This window comes from Oncorhynchus kisutch, linkage group LG8, assembly GCF_002021735.2.
Source record: "Oncorhynchus kisutch isolate 150728-3 linkage group LG8, Okis_V2, whole genome shotgun sequence".
NCBI lineage: Eukaryota > Metazoa > Chordata > Actinopteri > Salmoniformes > Salmonidae > Oncorhynchus > Oncorhynchus kisutch.
Genome location: NC_034181.2, coordinates 17,856,903 through 17,875,190, shown reverse-complemented (window position 1 = coordinate 17,875,190; position 18,288 = coordinate 17,856,903). Strand labels below are relative to the sequence as shown.

General features: G+C 48.4%; 1 protein-coding gene across 2 annotated transcripts in view; it reads right to left on the bottom strand.

Annotated features, from left to right (window-relative positions):
* Positions 1-18,288, bottom strand: part of LOC109894937 (zinc finger SWIM domain-containing protein 6-like) — an 86,016-nt gene that overhangs the window by 20,300 nt on the left and 47,428 nt on the right. For both annotated transcript variants that reach the window (XM_031829746.1, XM_031829745.1), the window contains exons 2-9: positions 13,938-14,294; positions 13,365-13,513; positions 12,164-12,314; positions 8,094-8,273; positions 6,809-6,979; positions 5,196-5,342; positions 4,831-4,977; positions 2,478-2,738 (exon numbers count right to left, since the gene is read on the bottom strand). In XM_031829746.1, coding sequence (XP_031685606.1) covers positions 2,478-2,738; positions 4,831-4,977; positions 5,196-5,342; positions 6,809-6,979; positions 8,094-8,273; positions 12,164-12,314; positions 13,365-13,513; positions 13,938-14,294 — 1,563 coding nt within the window. The remainder of the gene's footprint in view (positions 1-2,477; positions 2,739-4,830; positions 4,978-5,195; positions 5,343-6,808; positions 6,980-8,093; positions 8,274-12,163; positions 12,315-13,364; positions 13,514-13,937; positions 14,295-18,288) is intronic.

Below are 18,288 nucleotides of genomic sequence, written 5' to 3'. Positions count from 1 at the left end.
CGACCACTGCCGTGCTAAAGAAGCTGAGGGTAAAGGTGATGGACTGGCCAAGCATGTCTCCAGACCTAAACCCTATTGAGCATCTGTGGGGTATCCTCAAACGGAAGGTGGAGGAGTGCAAGGTCTCTAACATCCACCAGCTCCGTGATGTCGCCATGGAGGAGTGGAAGAGGACTCCAGTGAAAACCTGTGAAGCTCTGGAGAACTTCATGCCCAAGAGGGTTAAGGCAGTGCTGGAAAATGATGGTGGCCACACAAAATATTGACACTTTGGGCCCAATTTGGACATTTTCACTTAGGGGTGTACTCACTTTTGTTGCCAGCGGTTTAGACATTAATGGCTGTGTGTTGAGTTATTTTGAGGGGACGGCAAATTTACACTGTTATACAAGCTGTACACTCACTAATTTACATTGTAGCAAAGTGTCATTTCTTCAGTGTTGTCACATGAAAAGATATATACTCAAATATTTACAAAAATGTGAGGGGTGTACTCACTTTTGTGATATACTGTATATACACTGCTCAAAAAAATAAAAGGGAACACTTAAACAACACAATGTAACTCCAAGTCAATCACACTTCTGTGAAATCAAACTGTCCACTTAGGAAGCAACACTGATTGACAATACATTTCACATGCTGTTGTGCAAATGGAATAGACAACAGGTGGAAATTATAGGCAATTAGCAAGACACCCCCAATAAAGGAGTGGTTCTGCAGGTGGTGACCACAGACCACTTCTTAGTTCCTATGCTTCCTGGCTGATGTTTTGGTCACTTTTGAATGCTGGCGGTGCTTTCACTCTAGTGGTAGCATGAGACGGAGTCTACAACCCACAAATCAAATCAAATCAAATCAAATTTATTTATATAGCCCTTCGTACATCAGCTGATATCTCAAAGTGCTGTACAGAAACCCAGCCTAAAACCCCAAACAGCAAGCAATGCAGGTGGAGAAGCACAGTGGCTAGGAAAAACTCCCTAGAAAGGCCAATACCTAGGAAGTGGCTCAGGTAGTGCAGCTCATCCAGGATGGCACATCAATGCGAGCTGTGGCAAGAAGGTTTGCTGTGTCTGTCAGTGTAGTGTCCAGAGCATGGAGGCGCTACCAGGAGACAGAGCAGTACATCAGGAGATGTGGAGGAGGCCGTAGGAGGGCAACAACCCAGCAGCAGGACCGCTACCTCCGCCTTTGTGCAAGGAGGAGCAGGAGGAGCACTGCCAGAGCCCTGCAAAATGACCTCCAGCAGGCCACAAACAGAAACCGACTCCATGAGGGTGGTATGAGGGCCCGACGTCCACAGGTGGGGGTTGTGCTTATACAGCCCAACACCGTGCAGGACGTTTGGCATTTGCCTAAGAAGACCAAGATTTGCTAATTCTCCCCTGGCGCCCTGTGCTCTTCACAGATAAAAGCAGGTTCACACTGAGCACATGTGACAGACGTGACAGAGTCTGGAGACGCCATAGAGAACGTTCTGCCTGCAACATCCTCCAGCATGACCGGTTTGGCGGTGGGTCAGTCATGGTGTGGGGTGGCATTTCTTTGGGGGGCCGCACAGCCCTCCATGTGCTCGCCAGAGGTAGCCTGACTGCCATTAGGTACCGAGATGAGATCCTCAGACCCCTTGTGAGACCATATGCTGGTGCAGTTGGCCCTGGGTTCCTCCTAATGCAAGACAATGCTAGACCTCATGTGGCTGGAGTGTGTCAGCAGTTCCTGCAAGAGGAAGGCATTGATGCTATGGACTGGCCCGCCTGTACCCCAGACCTGAATCCAATTGAGCACATCTGGGACATCATGTCTCTCTCCATCCACCAACGCCACGTTGCACCACAGACTGTCCAGGAGTTGGCGGATGCTTTAGTCCAGGTCTGGGAGGAGATCCCTCAGGAGACCATCCGCCACCTCATCAGGAGCATGCCCAGGTCATACAGGCACGTGGAGGCCACACACACTACTGAGCCTCATTTTGACTTGTTTTAAGGACATTACATCAAAGTCGGATCAGCCTGTAGTGTGGTTTTCCACTTTAATTTTGAGTGTGACTCCAAATCCAGACCTCCATGGGTTGATACATTTGATTTCCATTGATCATTTTTGTGTGATTTTGTTGTCAGCACATTCAACCATGTAAAGAAAAAAGTATTTAATAAGAATATTATTAAGAATATAGAAACTATGGAGAGAGACTTGGAGAAAGGGAAGGATAAGCTATGGAGAGACTAGGAGAGAAGAGAGGAGAGAGAGGAGAGAGACTAGGACTGGAGAGAAGGAAGGAGAAACTATGGAGAGAGGGAAGGAGAAACTATGGAGAGAGGAAAGGAGAGAATAGGAGAGAGGAAATGACAGACTAGGAGAGAGAGGAAAGAAAGAGAAAAAGCCCTTTCTGCTTTCACAGCTACAGTAACACACATATCCAAAGCAACCCTATGGAAGATTATTGTACACTTTAACCAATAGTGTGTCCTCACTCTCTAACAGGAAGACGGCTTGCTTGCGGAAGATCTTGACCAGCATGTCATCCAGCTCCACTTCCTGCAGCTTGGATAATAGCTGCTCTTCGTTGCGACACACCTTCTCCTGGGCATACAGCCCGTCAGGCATCACCCTCTGCTGGCCTAAGCCAATCAGAGCAGTCTCTACGGCCAGCGCCACGTACGATTCCCCCTCGCCTAGCAAACGCTGCACTGGAAACCGCTGCAGCTCCGCATGACTCACCACGCTGGAACAGTCTGAGAGAGAAGAGAAAGAGAAAAACAAGAGAAAGAGGGGAGAGAGAGGTCAATGTTCAATAGTCAGTGTATCTGTTCTTTGAGGTTTGGAGGCTCCCTCCTATTCCACACCACTGAGGGTCAGGCCGTCCCAAATAGAACCCTATTCCACACCACTGAGGGTCAGGCCATCCCAAATAGAACCCTATTCCACACCACTGAGGGTCAGGCCGTCCCAAATAGAACCCTATTCCACACCACTGAGGGTCAGGCCGTCCCAAGAGAACCCTATTTCACACCACTGAGGGTCAGGATGTCCCAAATAGAACCCTATTCCACACCACTGAGGGTCAGGCCGTCCCAAATAGAACCCTATTTCACACCACTGAGGGTCAGGCTGTCCCAAATAGAACCCTATTCCACACCACTGAGGGTCAGGCCATCCCAAATAGAACCCTATTCCACACCACTGAGGGTCAGGATGTCCCAAATAGAACCCCATTTCACACCACTGAGGGTCAGGCTGTCCCAAATAGAACCCTATTTCACACCACTGAGGGTCAGGCTGTCCCAAATAGAACCCTATTTCACACAACTGAGGGTCAGGCTGTCCCAAATAGAACCCTATTTCACACCACTGAGGGTCAGGACGTCCCAAATAGAACCATATTTCACACCACTGAGGGTCAGGCCGTCCCAAATAGAACCCTATTTCACACCACTGAGGGTCAGGCTGTCCCAAATAGAACCCTATTTCACACCACTGAGGGTCAGGCTGTCCCAAATAGAACCCTATTTCACACCACTGAGGGTCAGGACGTCCCAAATAGAACCATATTTCACACCACTGAGGGTCAGGCCGTCCCAAATAGAACCCTATTCCACACCACTGAGGGTCAGGCTGTCCCAAATAGAACCATATTTCACACCACTGAGGGTCAGGCCGTCCCAAATAGAACCCTATTTCACACCACTGAGGGTCAGGCTGTCCCAAATAGAACCCTATTTCACACCACTGAGGGTCAGGCTGTCCCAAATAGAACCCTATTTCACACCACTGAGGGTCAGGACGTCCCAAATAGAACCATATTTCACACCACTGAGGGTCAGGCCGTCCCAAATAGAACCCTATTTCACACCACTGAGGGTCAGGCTGTCCCAAATAGAACCCTATTTCACACCACTGAGGGTCAGGCTGTCCCAAATAGAACCCTATTTCACACCACTGAGGGTCAGGACGTCCCAAATAGAACCATATTTCACACCACTGAGGGTCAGGCCGTCCCAAATAGAACCCTATTCCACACCACTGAGGGTCAGGCTGTCCCAAATAGAACCATATTTCACACCACTGAGGGTCAGGCCGTCCCAAATAGAACCCTATTTCACACCACTGAGGGTCAGGACGTCCCAAATAGAACCATATTTCACACCACTGAGGGTCAGGCTGTCCCAAATAGAACCATATTTCACACCACTGAGGGTCAGGCCGTCCCAAATAGAACCCTATTTCACAACACTGAGGGTCAGGCTGTCCCAAATAGAACCCTATTTCACACCACTGAGGGTCAGGCTGTCCCAAATAGAACCCTATTTCACACCACTGAGGGTCAGGACGTCCCAAATAGAACCATATTTCACACCACTGAGGGTCAGGCCGTCCCAAATAGAACCCTATTCCACACCACTGAGGGTCAGGCTGTCCCAAATAGAACCATATTTCACACCACTGAGGGTCAGGCCGTCCCAAATAGAACCCTATTTCACACCACTGAGGGTCAGGCCGTCCCAAATAGAACCCTATTCCACACCACTAAGGGTCAGGCTGTCCCAAATAGAACCATATTCCATATATAGTGCACTACCTTTGACCACAGTATTTGGGACAGGCCCGAGATCTCCAGATACTTTTTTTTCCATATCACTGGGCCAAGCTTAGGGTATGCCTTGACTATGTTTGACTAGGAGAGGAGAAAAGAGAAAGACAAGAGGAATGTGAGTGAATGGTGAGGGGTGAGAGGTGGAGGAAAGGGACCATCTGAGTGAGGGAGATGAGAAGAAAAAATTCAAAGAAAAGTAGAGAGAGAGAAGACTAGATGAATATGTTTAGTACCTGAAAGGTCAAGGCATGTGTTGGCCCCTTCCTCTGCCCCCCGTCCCGTCTCAGTGAGGGTGCTGAACAGGGTGCCGATGGGATCCAGAGGGTGACCCACCCAGCCCTCCATGTTGGTTATGGAGGTGATACCTTTATGGAGCAGCTCTGTCACGAACAGGACAACACATGTAAACTACCGCTCACAACCCTATTAGGCTGCAGCAACGTCCCAATTAACAACACTGTGTGCCTCAACTATTTATTGTAGAAATGTTTTCAGCAGGTAAAAGTCCCATTAAATTGGTGGACAACACTTTAGTACTTAATGGCGGTATAGAACGGTGGTATAATATTCATATTCGGTCACTTAAGGGCAGTCTGACCTTTCTTATGTCTGCGGAAATGCTCCAGCTGCCTCTGCTGCTGCCGCCGTAGTGTATTCACCACGGCAATGGCCAATCGCAACGCTTCACGGGGGTAACCATGGGAACGCAGGGCGTCCACCCGAGCACACGCCGTCGGAACGTGTTCTGAGAGCGAAAGAGACAGATACTACGTGTCTATACATTCTATAAAGCTTTTGGCTTGTGACCACTCATATTGGCAAAGGGCAACAGACACACACACGCACACACACAGACTGTCACAACGTCCACACACACACAGTCACAACGTCCACACACACACAGTCACAATGTCCACACACACACACAGTCACAACGTCCACACACGCACACACAGTCACAACGTCCACACGCACCGTCACAACGTCCAACCACACCGTCACAACGTCCAACCACACACCGTCACAACGTCAACACACACACCGTCACAACGTCCACACACACACACAGAGAGAAACACCGTCCACACACACAGAGAGAAACACCGTCCACACACACAGAGAAACACCGTCCACACACACAGAGAAACACCGTCCACACACACAGAGAAACACCGTCCACACACACAGAGAGAAACACCGTCCACACACACAGAGAGAAACACCGTCCACACACACAGAGAGAAACACCGTCCACACACACTCACACTGTCCACACACACCGTCCACACACACAGAAACACCGTCCAGACACACACAGAAAAACCGTCCACACACGCAACCTTCCATACACACACACACACAACCCGACAATGCACACACAACCCGACAATGCACACACACACCGACAGTCCAAACACACACACACACCGACAGTCCAAACACACACACACACCGACAGTCCAAACACACACACACCGACAGTCCAAACACACACACACCGACAGTCCAAACACACACACACCGACAGTCCAAACACACACACACACCGACAGTCCAAACACACACACACCGACAGTCCAAACACACACACCGACAGTCCAAACACACACACCGACAGTCCACCCCCCCCCCCTACCATCCACCCACACACACACACCGCACCCCCCCATCCACCCACACACACACCGCACCCCCCCGTCCACCCACACACACACACACCTCCCACACACACAGCCCCGCCCCTCCGCCCCCCCACACACACCACACTGCCCCCACACACCCCGCCCCCACACATACACCCCGCCCCCCCACACACATATATATACATACATACACCCCGCCCCCACACCCCCCTCCACACACACCGCCCCCACACACAGACACAACCCCCCACACACACAGCCCCCCCCACACACACACATACACACAGCCGCCCCCCCCACACACACATACATACATACATACACCCCGCCCCCCCACACACACCCCGCCCCTGCCCCACACAGACACTGCCCCCACACCCCACACACATACATACACCCCGCCCCCCCCCACACATCGCCCCCACACCCACCCCACACAGACACCGCCCCCACACACACTGCCCCCCCACACAAACACCACCACCCCACTCAAACACCACCCACACTGTCCTCTTTACACACCCATCATCCCGATACACACCCCCCAAAAAAACACACACACACTCACCGTGCCACATGGGCCATCCGCGTGTGTCGAAGAGCGAGCCATCCTGGTTGTCGTGGTAACAATAGTTGGCATAGAGGCCACTGGCGATAATGTGCTGCAGGTGACGGTCCTGCCAATGGAGGTCACAGGCCTCGATGGCCCGCGTGAACACCGTCCTGTGGGGACGCAACTCTGACAGGAGAGAAACTAGCATTAGATTGAGTGGAGGGAGGGAGAGAGAGAAACTAGCATTAGAATGATGGGAGGGAGGGAGAGAGAAACTAGCATTAGGTTGAAGGGAGGGAGGGAGAGAGAAACTAGCATTAGATTGAGGGGAGGGAGGGAGAAACTAGCATTAGATTGAGGGGAGGGAGGGAGAGAGAGAGAGAAATTAGCATTAGATTGAGGGGAGGGAGGGAGAGAGAGAGATAAACTAGCATTAGATTGAAGGGAGGGAGGGAGAAACTAGCATTAGATTGAGTGGAGGGAGGGAGAGGGAAACTAGCAATAGATTGAGGGGAGGGAGGGAGGGAGGGAGGGAGAGGGAAACTAGCATTAGATTGAGGGGAGGGAGAAACTAGCATTAGATTGAGGGGAGGGAGAAACTAGCATTAGATTGAGGGGAGGGAGAAACTAGCATTAGATTGAGGGGAGGGAGAAACTAGCATTAGATTGAGGGGAGGGAGAAACTAGCATTAGATTGAGGGGAGGGAGAAACTAGCATTAGATTGAGGGGAGGGAGGGAGGAAGGAACTAGCATTAGATTGAGGGGAGGGAGGGAGGGAGGGAGGGAGGGAGGGAGGGAGGGAGGGAGGGAGGGAGGGAGGGAGGGAGGGAGGGAGGGAGGGAGGGAGGGAGGGAGAAACTAGCATTAGATTGAGGGGAGGGAGGGAGAGAGAAATTAGCATTAGATTGAGGGGAGGGAGGGAGAGAGAGAGAAATTAGCATTAGATTGAGGGGAGGGAGGGAGAGAGAGAGAAACTAGCATTAGATTGAGGGGAGGGAGGGAGAGAGAGAGAAACTAGCATTAGATTGAGGGGAGGGAGGGAGAGAGAGAGAAAAATTAGCATTAGATTGAGGGGAGGGAGGGAGAGAGAGAGAAACTAGCATTAGATTGAGGGGAGGGAGGGAGAGAGAGAGAAACTAGCATTAGATTGAGGGGAGGGAGGGAGAGAGAGAGAAACTAGCATTAGATTGAGGGGAGGGAGGGAGAGAGTTCAAACATTAGCTGCAGGCTAACAACAGAGAGAGAGAGAAACACAGGGGAGGAGGAGAGAACGAAAGAGAAAAGAGACCTGTCTCGCACCTTGGTTGCCATGGGCACCCTGAGGCAGGGAGTGGGTGAGGTTGGGCAGATCGTTGCCATGGTTACCGTCCTCCCAGGGACACACGTCCACGCTGTTCCACCTCCTCAGCTGTTTTAGCCACCAACACTTCTGCTCCGTCTTACAGTGGGGGTTTAGCACGATGCACATCCACAGAGCACCTGTACACACACACACACACAAACAAAAATGTGTCCAGCGTTGTTATTTAGCAACACTAAAGAAATGGGTTTTAAAGTTCATCCAACTTTTCAAAGTCTAGGGTTTAGAAAGTTATCCGATCAATTCTTTCACTCCAAACAATTTGAAGGTAGTCGCATACTTAGTAGATGCAGTCTTGAACTGACACACAATACAATTGTTCACGCACTGTCACAGACACACATCAATACTAGCTAGGTAAACAGGAACAAACTAAAGACTAAAAGTGAAGAAGTCTCAGAGGATATCACAACACATTCAGGGATATATAGGACGATGGTGTCACAAAGAAAAACCAAAAACACATGCACGTGTACACACCCACAGCTATTACAACTACAATTGGACATTAGGCAACGATTGATGGACGAAAGGGGGAGAAAAATGTTGAGAAACGCGGAGAGGGACAAGGAGAGAGCGAGAGAGAGAAAAAAGAAATGGAGATGAAGTAGAGAAGGAATGAAGGAAGGCTTTGTGTCTGGAGGAGACGAGTAACGGCCCTGAGGTGGAGGGGAAGACAAAAGAAGAAAGCAGCCGAGAGGCAGCATTTGCCACACATCAAGCAGTCAGAGAAGGACTCTGGGAGAGACTGATGTCTGGACTTCAAAGCATCGTTACACTTCCAAAAACACAAACTAAAGCAGCCAAACTTCCACAATGTGGGTGTGTGTTCATGTGTCTGACGAAGCCATCCCTAAAAAGCAGAGAACAAGGCCAGAAGCAAAAGAGACAACTAAAACAAAACAACAAAGGCTGGAGATAAAACAGCAGTTATTGTAATGGTAACAGACCAGTGGGATTCTGAGTTCTGACTGTCCGTCTAGTGATTAGGAGTAAACAACCAGTAATCCATTCAAAGACCGACGCTTAGTCTCTGCACCTACCCGCTGGGGCGGTCCTCATTCACACATGAGCAGGAGAGCAGAACCAACATAACACAGGCTACACATGTGTGTGTGTGATCTGCACTAACGCGAGTACTTCCTATCCACAGTAGTATGGTGGATAGCATGTGTCGGTGACAGTGGCATAGATTCATAATAAAAACAACAGCATGCAAGGAAGATCGTTTGTTGTACAGTACATACAATTTGCCTCCAGGACAGACTGAATTCTTCAGGGCATTCTTCAGGGCATTCAAGTTGTTGAAAACGTCAAGCTGACGCAACGGCATCACGCAGTTGCTGCAGGTTGGACGACGGTGCATCCATGCTGCGAACAGCCCGTTCCATCTCATCCCAACGATGCGAACAGCCCGTTCCATCTCATCCCAACGATGCGAACAGCCCGTTCCATCTCATCCCAACGATGCGAACAGCCCGTTCCATCTCATCCCAACGATGCGAACAGCCCGTTCCATCTCATCCCAACGATGCGAACAGCCCGTTCCATCTCATCCCAACGATGCGAACAGCCCTTTCCATCTCATCCCAACGATGCGAACAGCACGTTCCATCTCATCCCAACGATGCGAACAGCCCGTTCCATCTCATCCCAACGATGCGAACAGCCCGTTCCATCTCATCCCAACGATGCGAACAGCCCGTTCCATCTCATCCCAACGATGCGAACAGCCCGTTCCATCTCATCCCAACGATGCGAACAGCCCGTTCCATCTCATCCCAACGATGCGAACAGCCCGTTCCATCTCATCCCAACGATGCGAACAGCCCGTTCCATCTCATCCCAACGATGCGAACAGCCCGTTCCATCTCATCCCAACGATGCGAACAGCCCGTTCCATCTCAAATCAAATCAAATTTATTTATATAGCCCTTCGTACATGAGCTGATATCTCAAAGTGCTGTACAGAAACCCAGCCTAAAACCCCAAACAGCAAGCAATGCAGGTGTAGAAGCACGGTGGCTAGGAAAAACTCCCTAGAAAGGCCAATACCTAGGAAGAAACCTAGAGAGGAACCAGGCTATGTGGGGTGGCCAGTCCTCTTCCCAACGATGCGAACAGCCTGTTCCATCTCATCCAAAAGATGCTCTATTGGGTTGAGGTCTGGGGACTGACCAGGCCACTCATGTAAAATGAACTCGACGTCATGTTCCAGGCAACGTTTTTCCCCTCCTCAATTGTCCAGTGTTGGTGATCGCTTGCCCACTGGAGACGCTTCTTCCTGTTTTAGCTGATAGGAGTGGGACCCGGTGTGGTCGTCAGCTGCAATAGCCCATCCGTGACAAGGACCGATATGTTGTGTGTGTTCTGAGATGCCATTCTGCACACCACTGTTGTACTGCGCCATTATTTGCCTGTTAGCTTGCACGATTCTTGTCATCATCTTCAACCTCTCATCAAAAAGCAGTTTTTGTCCACAGGACTGCCGCTGACTGGATGTTTTTCGTTTGTTGCACCATTCTCTGTAAACACTAGACACTGTTGTGCGTGAAAAGCCCAGGAGGCCAGACATTTCTGAGATACCTGAACAGGTGCGCCTGGCACCAACGATCATACCACTCTCAAAGTCACTTAGGTCCCTCGTTTTGCCCATTCTAACATTCAATCAAACCGTAACTGAATGCCTCGATATCCGTCTGCCTGCTTTATATAGCAAGCTAAGGCCATGTGGCTCACTGTCTGTAGGAGCGATCCATTTTCGTAAACGGGGTTGTGTACCTAATAAATTGTCCAGTGAGTATGTGTGTACTCACCGGCCAGGAAACACCCGTGCTCAGGTCTTTTCATCGCAGGTCTGACCAATCGGATTCCACGCTTCAAAATTGCTTCGATCACGTGGACTGGGATATGTTCCGGATAGCCTCAGACAACATTGATGTATACGCTGACTCGGTGAGCGAGTTTATTAGCAAGTGCATCGGTGATGTTGTATCCACGGTGACTATTAAAACCTTACCTAACTAGAAACCGTGGCAGCATTCGTGCAAAACAAAGCGCGAGCTGCTACTTTTAATCATGGCAAGGTGACCGGAAACATGACCGAATACAAACAGTGTAGCTATTCCCTCTGCAAGGCAATCAAACGAGCTAAGCGTCAGAATAAAGACAAAGTAGAGTCGCAATTCAACGGCTCAAACAAGAGACGCATGTGGCAGGGTCTACAGTTAATCATGGATTACAAAAAGTAAACCAGCCCCGTCGCGGACATCAACGTCTTGCTTCCAGACAAATTAAACAACTTCTTTGCTCGCTTTGAGGACAATACAGTGTCACTGACACGGCCCGCGACCAAAACCTGTGGGCTCTCCTTCACCGCAGCCAACGTGAGTAAAACCCTGCCGGCCCAGACGGCATCCCTAGCCTCGTCCTCAGAGCATGCGCGGACCAGCTGGCTGGTGTGTTTACGGACATATTCTGCAGTCTGCTGTGCCCACATGCTTCAAGAGGGCCACCATTGTTCCTGTACCCAAGAAAGCTAAGGTAACGGAGCTAAACGACTATCGACCCGTAGCATTCACTTCCGTCATCATGAAGTTCTTTGAGACTAGTTAAGGATCATATCACCTCCACCCTACCGGCCACCCTAGACCCACTGCAATTTGCTTACCGCCCCAATAGGCCCACAGATGACACAATCACAATCACATTGCACACTGCCCTATCCCATCTGGACAAGAGGAATACCTATGTAAGAATGCTTTTCATCGACTACAGCTCAGCATTTAACACCATAGTACCCTCCAAACTCATCATTAAACTTGAGACCCTGGGTCTCGACGCCACCGTGTGCAACTGGGTCCTGGACTTCCTGACGTGCAACTAGATGCACAAGCATTTCGCTACACTCGCATTAACATCTGCTAACCATGTGTACGTGAACAATAACATTTGATTTGAATGAACTAAATCTGAATTAATTCTGCTGCCCATTAGTGTGTGTGCTCACCTAGTTCATCCCAGAGCTGTCTGTACTTGTCGGTCATGGTGGTGCCCTGCTGTCTCCACAGTGCCAGGCGAGGGTCGGCCATGAACTGTTCTGTGATCAGTGTTAACATCCTGGCACCGTTGGAGTCACGCATACGAAGCATCTCCCTCACCTATGGGACAAGGAGGACAGCATCCGTGTGTGTAAAGGAATCAAAGAGCTTAAAGCAGGCAGATATTAAAACCAGGGGGGGGCAGGGGTGTTAATGGTCAGCCAGTCTTTACATAACGTTCAAGACATTAGTGCTAACAAAATATTTCCCATTAGCGCTAGGGTTTAGGCTGTGTCCCGAATGGCACCCTATCCCTATGTAATGCACTACTTCTGACCAGAGTCCATAACATATTCATTATGTAATGCACTACTTCTGACCAGAGTCCATAACATATTCATTATGTAATGCACTACTTCTGACCAGAGTCCATAACATATTCATTATGTAATGCACTACTTCTGACCAGAGTCCATAACATATTCATTATGTAATGCACTACTTCTGACCAGAGTCCATAACATATTCATTATGTAATGCACTACTTCTGACCAGAGTCCATAACATATTCATTATGTAATGCACTACTTCTGACCAGAGTCCATAACATATTCATTATGTAATGCTCTACTTCTGACCAGAGTCCATAACATATTCATTATGTAATGCACTACTTCTGACCAGAGTCCATAACATATTCATTATGTAATGCACTACTTCTGACCAGAGTACATAACATATTAATTATGTAATGCACTACTTCTGACCAGATGGGTCCAGATCAAAAGTAGGGAATTGAGTTTCAGGCTAAATATTTGACATTAGGTTAAATCTACACTAGAAGAGCAGATGACAATGCAGAAGTTGACACAGCATTTAGTCTTCTCTACACAAGAGGAGTGTAAGTGTACATCAAGGACTAAAAACAATGTCAAATCTCAACAATGGCACTGTTTAATGTACATGCCAACTGCCATGGTAATGGGCCTTCAGACTAAGAGGCTTTGATATGCAGCATTTTCATGTTAATGAGTTTGTATATGAAAGGAGTTGTGTTTCAGCTAGTAATACTAGTCGTTTTAAAGTTGTACATAGAGAAGCTGTGAGGAGGAGACTGAAAATACCAGACTGAAAATATTCAGTATCTAAAGGAGGAGAGGGGGGGGTTACCTTACTGAACAGCAGGTTGAGTTGTTTCCCAGAGCCGTGGTATCCTCCCTGAGAGAGGAAGAGTTTCACCTGCTCCTGGACCTGTTCCTCATCCAAGTGCCAACAGTTCTCATCATCTACACTGGCTCCTGCCGTGGGATCTGGGGCCCCTGCACACAGAGATACGACACAATTTATTAATTTAATAAATAACTCTAAAATAATATATCTACTCCAGGCAACTTGTGGAGCTGGGTAAACCTGAGAGAGGAGTCATATTCCTCTGTATATTATTTCTATTGTCTTCCTCTCTGCCTTGTTGGGAAGGGCCTGTGAGTAACCATTTCACTGGCTACATCGGTTGTTCACCAAGCATGTGACATATACAATCTGATTATATCCCTCCCTCGACCTCTCCTTCCTTTCTAAGGTAAATAAAACCCAGGTCTATAGTGTTGTTTAGAGATGGACAGAGTGTTTTGTTTGCAGGCAGCATCAGACTAATGAGCAGCATTGAGCTGCCTTTACCTTTAGCTCACAATCAATGTCCTCAGTGGGGCCAAAGTGCACACACACACACACACACACACACACCGTGGACCTGGTTGATCTCGGAGTTAGTTGACAGTATCTCATCAGCCAGTTTCTGTGCGGTGGGCAACACCTCCGTATGATGCACTGATATCAGGTACTGGACAAACTTCTGCAGCTGATCTCGACTCATCTGGAACAGTGTCTCTGAGATGGGCAGGTGCAGTTTGACCTGATCGGGCTTCCGTACGCGGTACAGGGCCAGCGCTACAACGTGGGCGCAGTAGAAGATGTCCTTGTTGCCGCAGCTACAGGTTACTGCGGTGATCTTACAGCGGTCGAAGCTGACGCTCACGCTGCAGATTATCTCAGGCTGAGAGGACGTGGCCGGGTCTGTTACCGTACCACTCAGATGAAACCCTGGGAAGGAAACAAAAAGAGTGAGTTTTAACAAGCCTTTATTGTACAAGCCTTCAACGTGGCATTGACTATAAAATAAAAGTGAAGGAGGGAGAGAAAGAGGAGGGAGGGAGGATATAGAGGGAGAGAAAGGAGGGAGGGAGGATAGAGTGAGGAGGGAGGGAGAGAAAGAGGAAGGATAGATGGAGAGAAAGAGGAGAGGGATAGAAAGAGGAGAGAGGGAGGATATAGAGGGAGAGAGAGGAGAGAGGGAGGATATATACATACACAAAAACATCAGGCATGGGAGATGTATATTAAATCAAACAATTCATTACAAAGCCATGTCCTCTCAATAAAGGCATGCCATGTGTAAAGGTAGACCTTCATAAACCTTATGAAAGAGGTGCAAAGATATATTCCATATACCCCTAACATCAAATTATGACCACATTGAATACAGAGCAAAGTCCTGTGGCACGGAATCAAATCAACGGAAACAGAGACTGCAGGTTGGGTCAGCAATGATAGCAAGACAGATACTGTGTGTTAGAGTGAATAATAGAGCTGGCTCATTTTAATAGTGTTTGATCTCCTGAGCTCTGCATTTCCAGAGGCGGGGGGTTACTATGCATCTATGAATATGCATGAGGAGGGCGTGGCTGCAAGTGCCAGTCTAGAACACACACTGATGAGCATATGAAAGAGACCCAGCCAGCGTGAGACCATGCATTTATTAATATTGGGGAGGGGCCAGGGAGACAGAGTGTGTTATTAATTAATTTATGCGCTGAGGAGAGAGTTCGAGAGATAAAGATGAAAACGTATCGGGGCCAAGTGGAGACATGCATGTATAAATCCACTTATCAAAGATCTGTGAGTGCTGTGATTTCAGGCGTGTATTAACAGGGATATCTAAGCTGCCACAGCTACTCGACATGGGGCCTGTGTGTGTGTGTGTGTGTGTGTGTGTCCAAAACAGGTTCAGTGTGTGTTCTCCAGCCTTTCCCAGTCCAGCTCTGATACACCCCTTTGGAAATGTAACACCTACTGTAATTTATCTTTAGCAGACCAGAAATCCACAACAGGCTGAATAGGAATAAAAAGTCAAACAAAAAGTTAAAAAGAATACAAAAACGTATGCCAATCTCTTGCAAGCAGATAAATTCCATAACATAACAAACACCAAGGTCTATCCCATTAAGACTGCTGCCGGGGCTCTTTAGTGGGTCCTCCCTCCTTTCCCTTCCCTTTCTCCATCCATCTTAGTTCTCTCCCTCTCTGTTTGACAGATGGGTCAGTAATGACCTTTCTTCTTTTTCTCCTGTACATCGGTTTGGCCACCACAAACTAGTCCCATGTGAAAAATGCACTTTTAATTGAGCTAATCGCTGAGCACAGGAATATAACTATTTACACACCCTTCTCTCCCTCTTCTTCCCATCTGCTGGTTGGTATGAAATCTTCAGTATCTCATGTGCTAGCTATTAGACTGTGTTCCCCTCCCTGCCCCCCTCAGCCCCCTCCCAAAGTGCAGCTAAGGGCTGCTGTGTGTTGGAGAGGCCAGGGCAGACATTTTTAGAACAAGGCCTGTGTGAGGTTGCCCTAGAAACACCCTCATGACCACTCTGGTGAAATCACACTTGGCTTCGAGAGAGAAACATAGAGCGTGAAAGCGCAAGAAGTAGAGAGTGTGTGTGTGTGTGTGTGTAAATGCACAAGGGCCCCCAGACCACCCATACACTTGGGGGCCCACATCAAAGCACTAGCCCAGATACTCCCTCTGCACTTTGGAAACTGCATGAGTGGTGATAAGCCAGCAAGCTCTCTTGACCAGCTACAAGCCCTCCTTCCTCACATTCAACAACATGGGGCCCCCAAAATACCAAACCCCTGCTCTCATTTCAGGGAGAAGGAGAGGCCACAGCCCCTCCAAAATTAACCCATGCAGACCCACAGGAGCAAGAATGTAGCCTTTATATATGGGGTCTTATAATAAAATTGGGTTGAGCATTCCCACATTAAGAGAACTAGTCGAGGCTGAAAGGCTGCTTGCCTAAGCACAAAAGCTCTCAGTGTACAACCATCCACTAGGATAAATTAGATTGGGGAAATATATGTGTGATGCTCAATCAAATTAAGATTCCAAGTCGATGGAGAAAATTCAGCCACAGGGGCGGTTGGCTCATTAACATTATTTGCAGAATTGGTTAGAGTGAATGTCACTTTAAATCTAATATGACACAGTCGTGTGTGTGTATCTTTTTCCTCAATTGGATTTGCTCAACTCCTGTGTCCTCTCTCCTCCGTCTTCTCTGGCCTCCTTTAAAAAAAAGGTCAAAGGTAATCGGACGAGAGGAGAGGGAAAGTGGTAGAAAATATGCTTGTATGAAATGAGACTCTCCTCCAATCGCGCGGCATCATACCAATGATGTTTACAGGGTGGAATCCAAAGTATAAAAGGTGACAACTATTTTGCTAGTAGTTGTGTATCGTAAGTGGTGTATCGTTTAAACGTTTGCATGCTTTTCTCCTTCGAAGAAAACAATAGCTGGTTCAAATGGGGTGTGGCAGATTTCAAAACTCTTCCGCAAATATTTCAGAAAGGATACACTTGTGCTTCCTCACCTAAAGGAGGCTATCGAGGAGGGGAGGACCGTCTGTTGCCTACTAATGAATTCTCCTCAACCACTTAGAGACAGAGGAGGGAAGACAGAGCAGAGAGGACGGAGGAGAGACGGCAGATTTGTCCAAATAAGAAAAGGCCTGTGTGTGAAAGAAAGAAAGATGTAGGCCTATATAGACAAGGATAGAGAGAGGACAAGAGAAGCGAGGCTTTAGCTTTGACATTTAATCACATTACCAACAGACAGACAGGGAACAGCTCAATCCAGTTCTGTACCAAAGCAAGCCAGAGCCAAGGTCCATTTCAGCTCAGTAGAAGACCACAGTAGAAGGGGAATGGATCCTATGTTAGTCAGAGGAATCCTCCAGTATATCTAAAAAAGCACAGCGCTCGTTTGGAATTCCATATGACCTGAATCAGAGGACCTGAGAGGAGATCTGACCAGCATGTGAAGAATGGTGCTCTACTGCAGGAGAGGAGAGAGGGTGGGGTGGAACCAGAGATGGGATGAATATCCCTATGGGCCCTGGTCAAAAGTAGTGCACTAGATAGGGAACAGGGCGCTATTTGGGATGGACAATTGGAGGTCTAGGGGGAAACTAAGAACCCTTTGAAAAGTGAGTGAGCAATCTGTTCAGCCCTTAGGCCTATATTAGTGATGTCATTATCTAAAACAACCTCCGAAGGGCTGGCTGTATAACTCCAGAGGAAATCTGAGAAGGAAAGATTCAGAGGTTTTAGGGTGTGGGTGTACACCTCAGTCTTACTGGGAGTGGAGGGGCTTATGTGTATTCCAGTGGTGGTTGCTGAGGGGAGGACGGCACAAATGGAATGGCATGCATTTGATACTCTTCCACTGATTCCCCTCCAGTCATTACCACGGGCCCCAATTAAGGTGCCACCAACCTGTGGTGTATTCCCATGTGAGAGAGAGCCAGAGAATGAGAGTGGTCCTATAAGGAAGCCCTCATACAGAGACCATAAACACTGATCAATACATTTACACAAGGGACGCTGCTTTAGGAGTGCTGTAGTGTGTGCGTGTGTGGTCTAGGTGAGGGTCAAGCTGGAATAGCACAGCTGAGCACCAAGGGTGGCCATGTTTGTGCTATGACCTCTCTGAAACATCAAAGGCCTTGTCCTCCACAGGAGCAGTCATACCAACCAGAGCCAGCTGTAGCCTAGAAAATTAACCCTTTTCTGATTTTTTACATTCTATGAATTTCAATTCCATTACTTCTACATGTGAATTTGACAGCAAATGTGCATATTGATCATTAGGAGTGTGTGTGTGTGTGTGTGTGTGTTTGGAGGTGTCATCCTGCGGCTACTTAAATGACAGTCGACTCTGGTCTAGCCGGGTGAAGCAGCCACGCGATCCATCAGGAA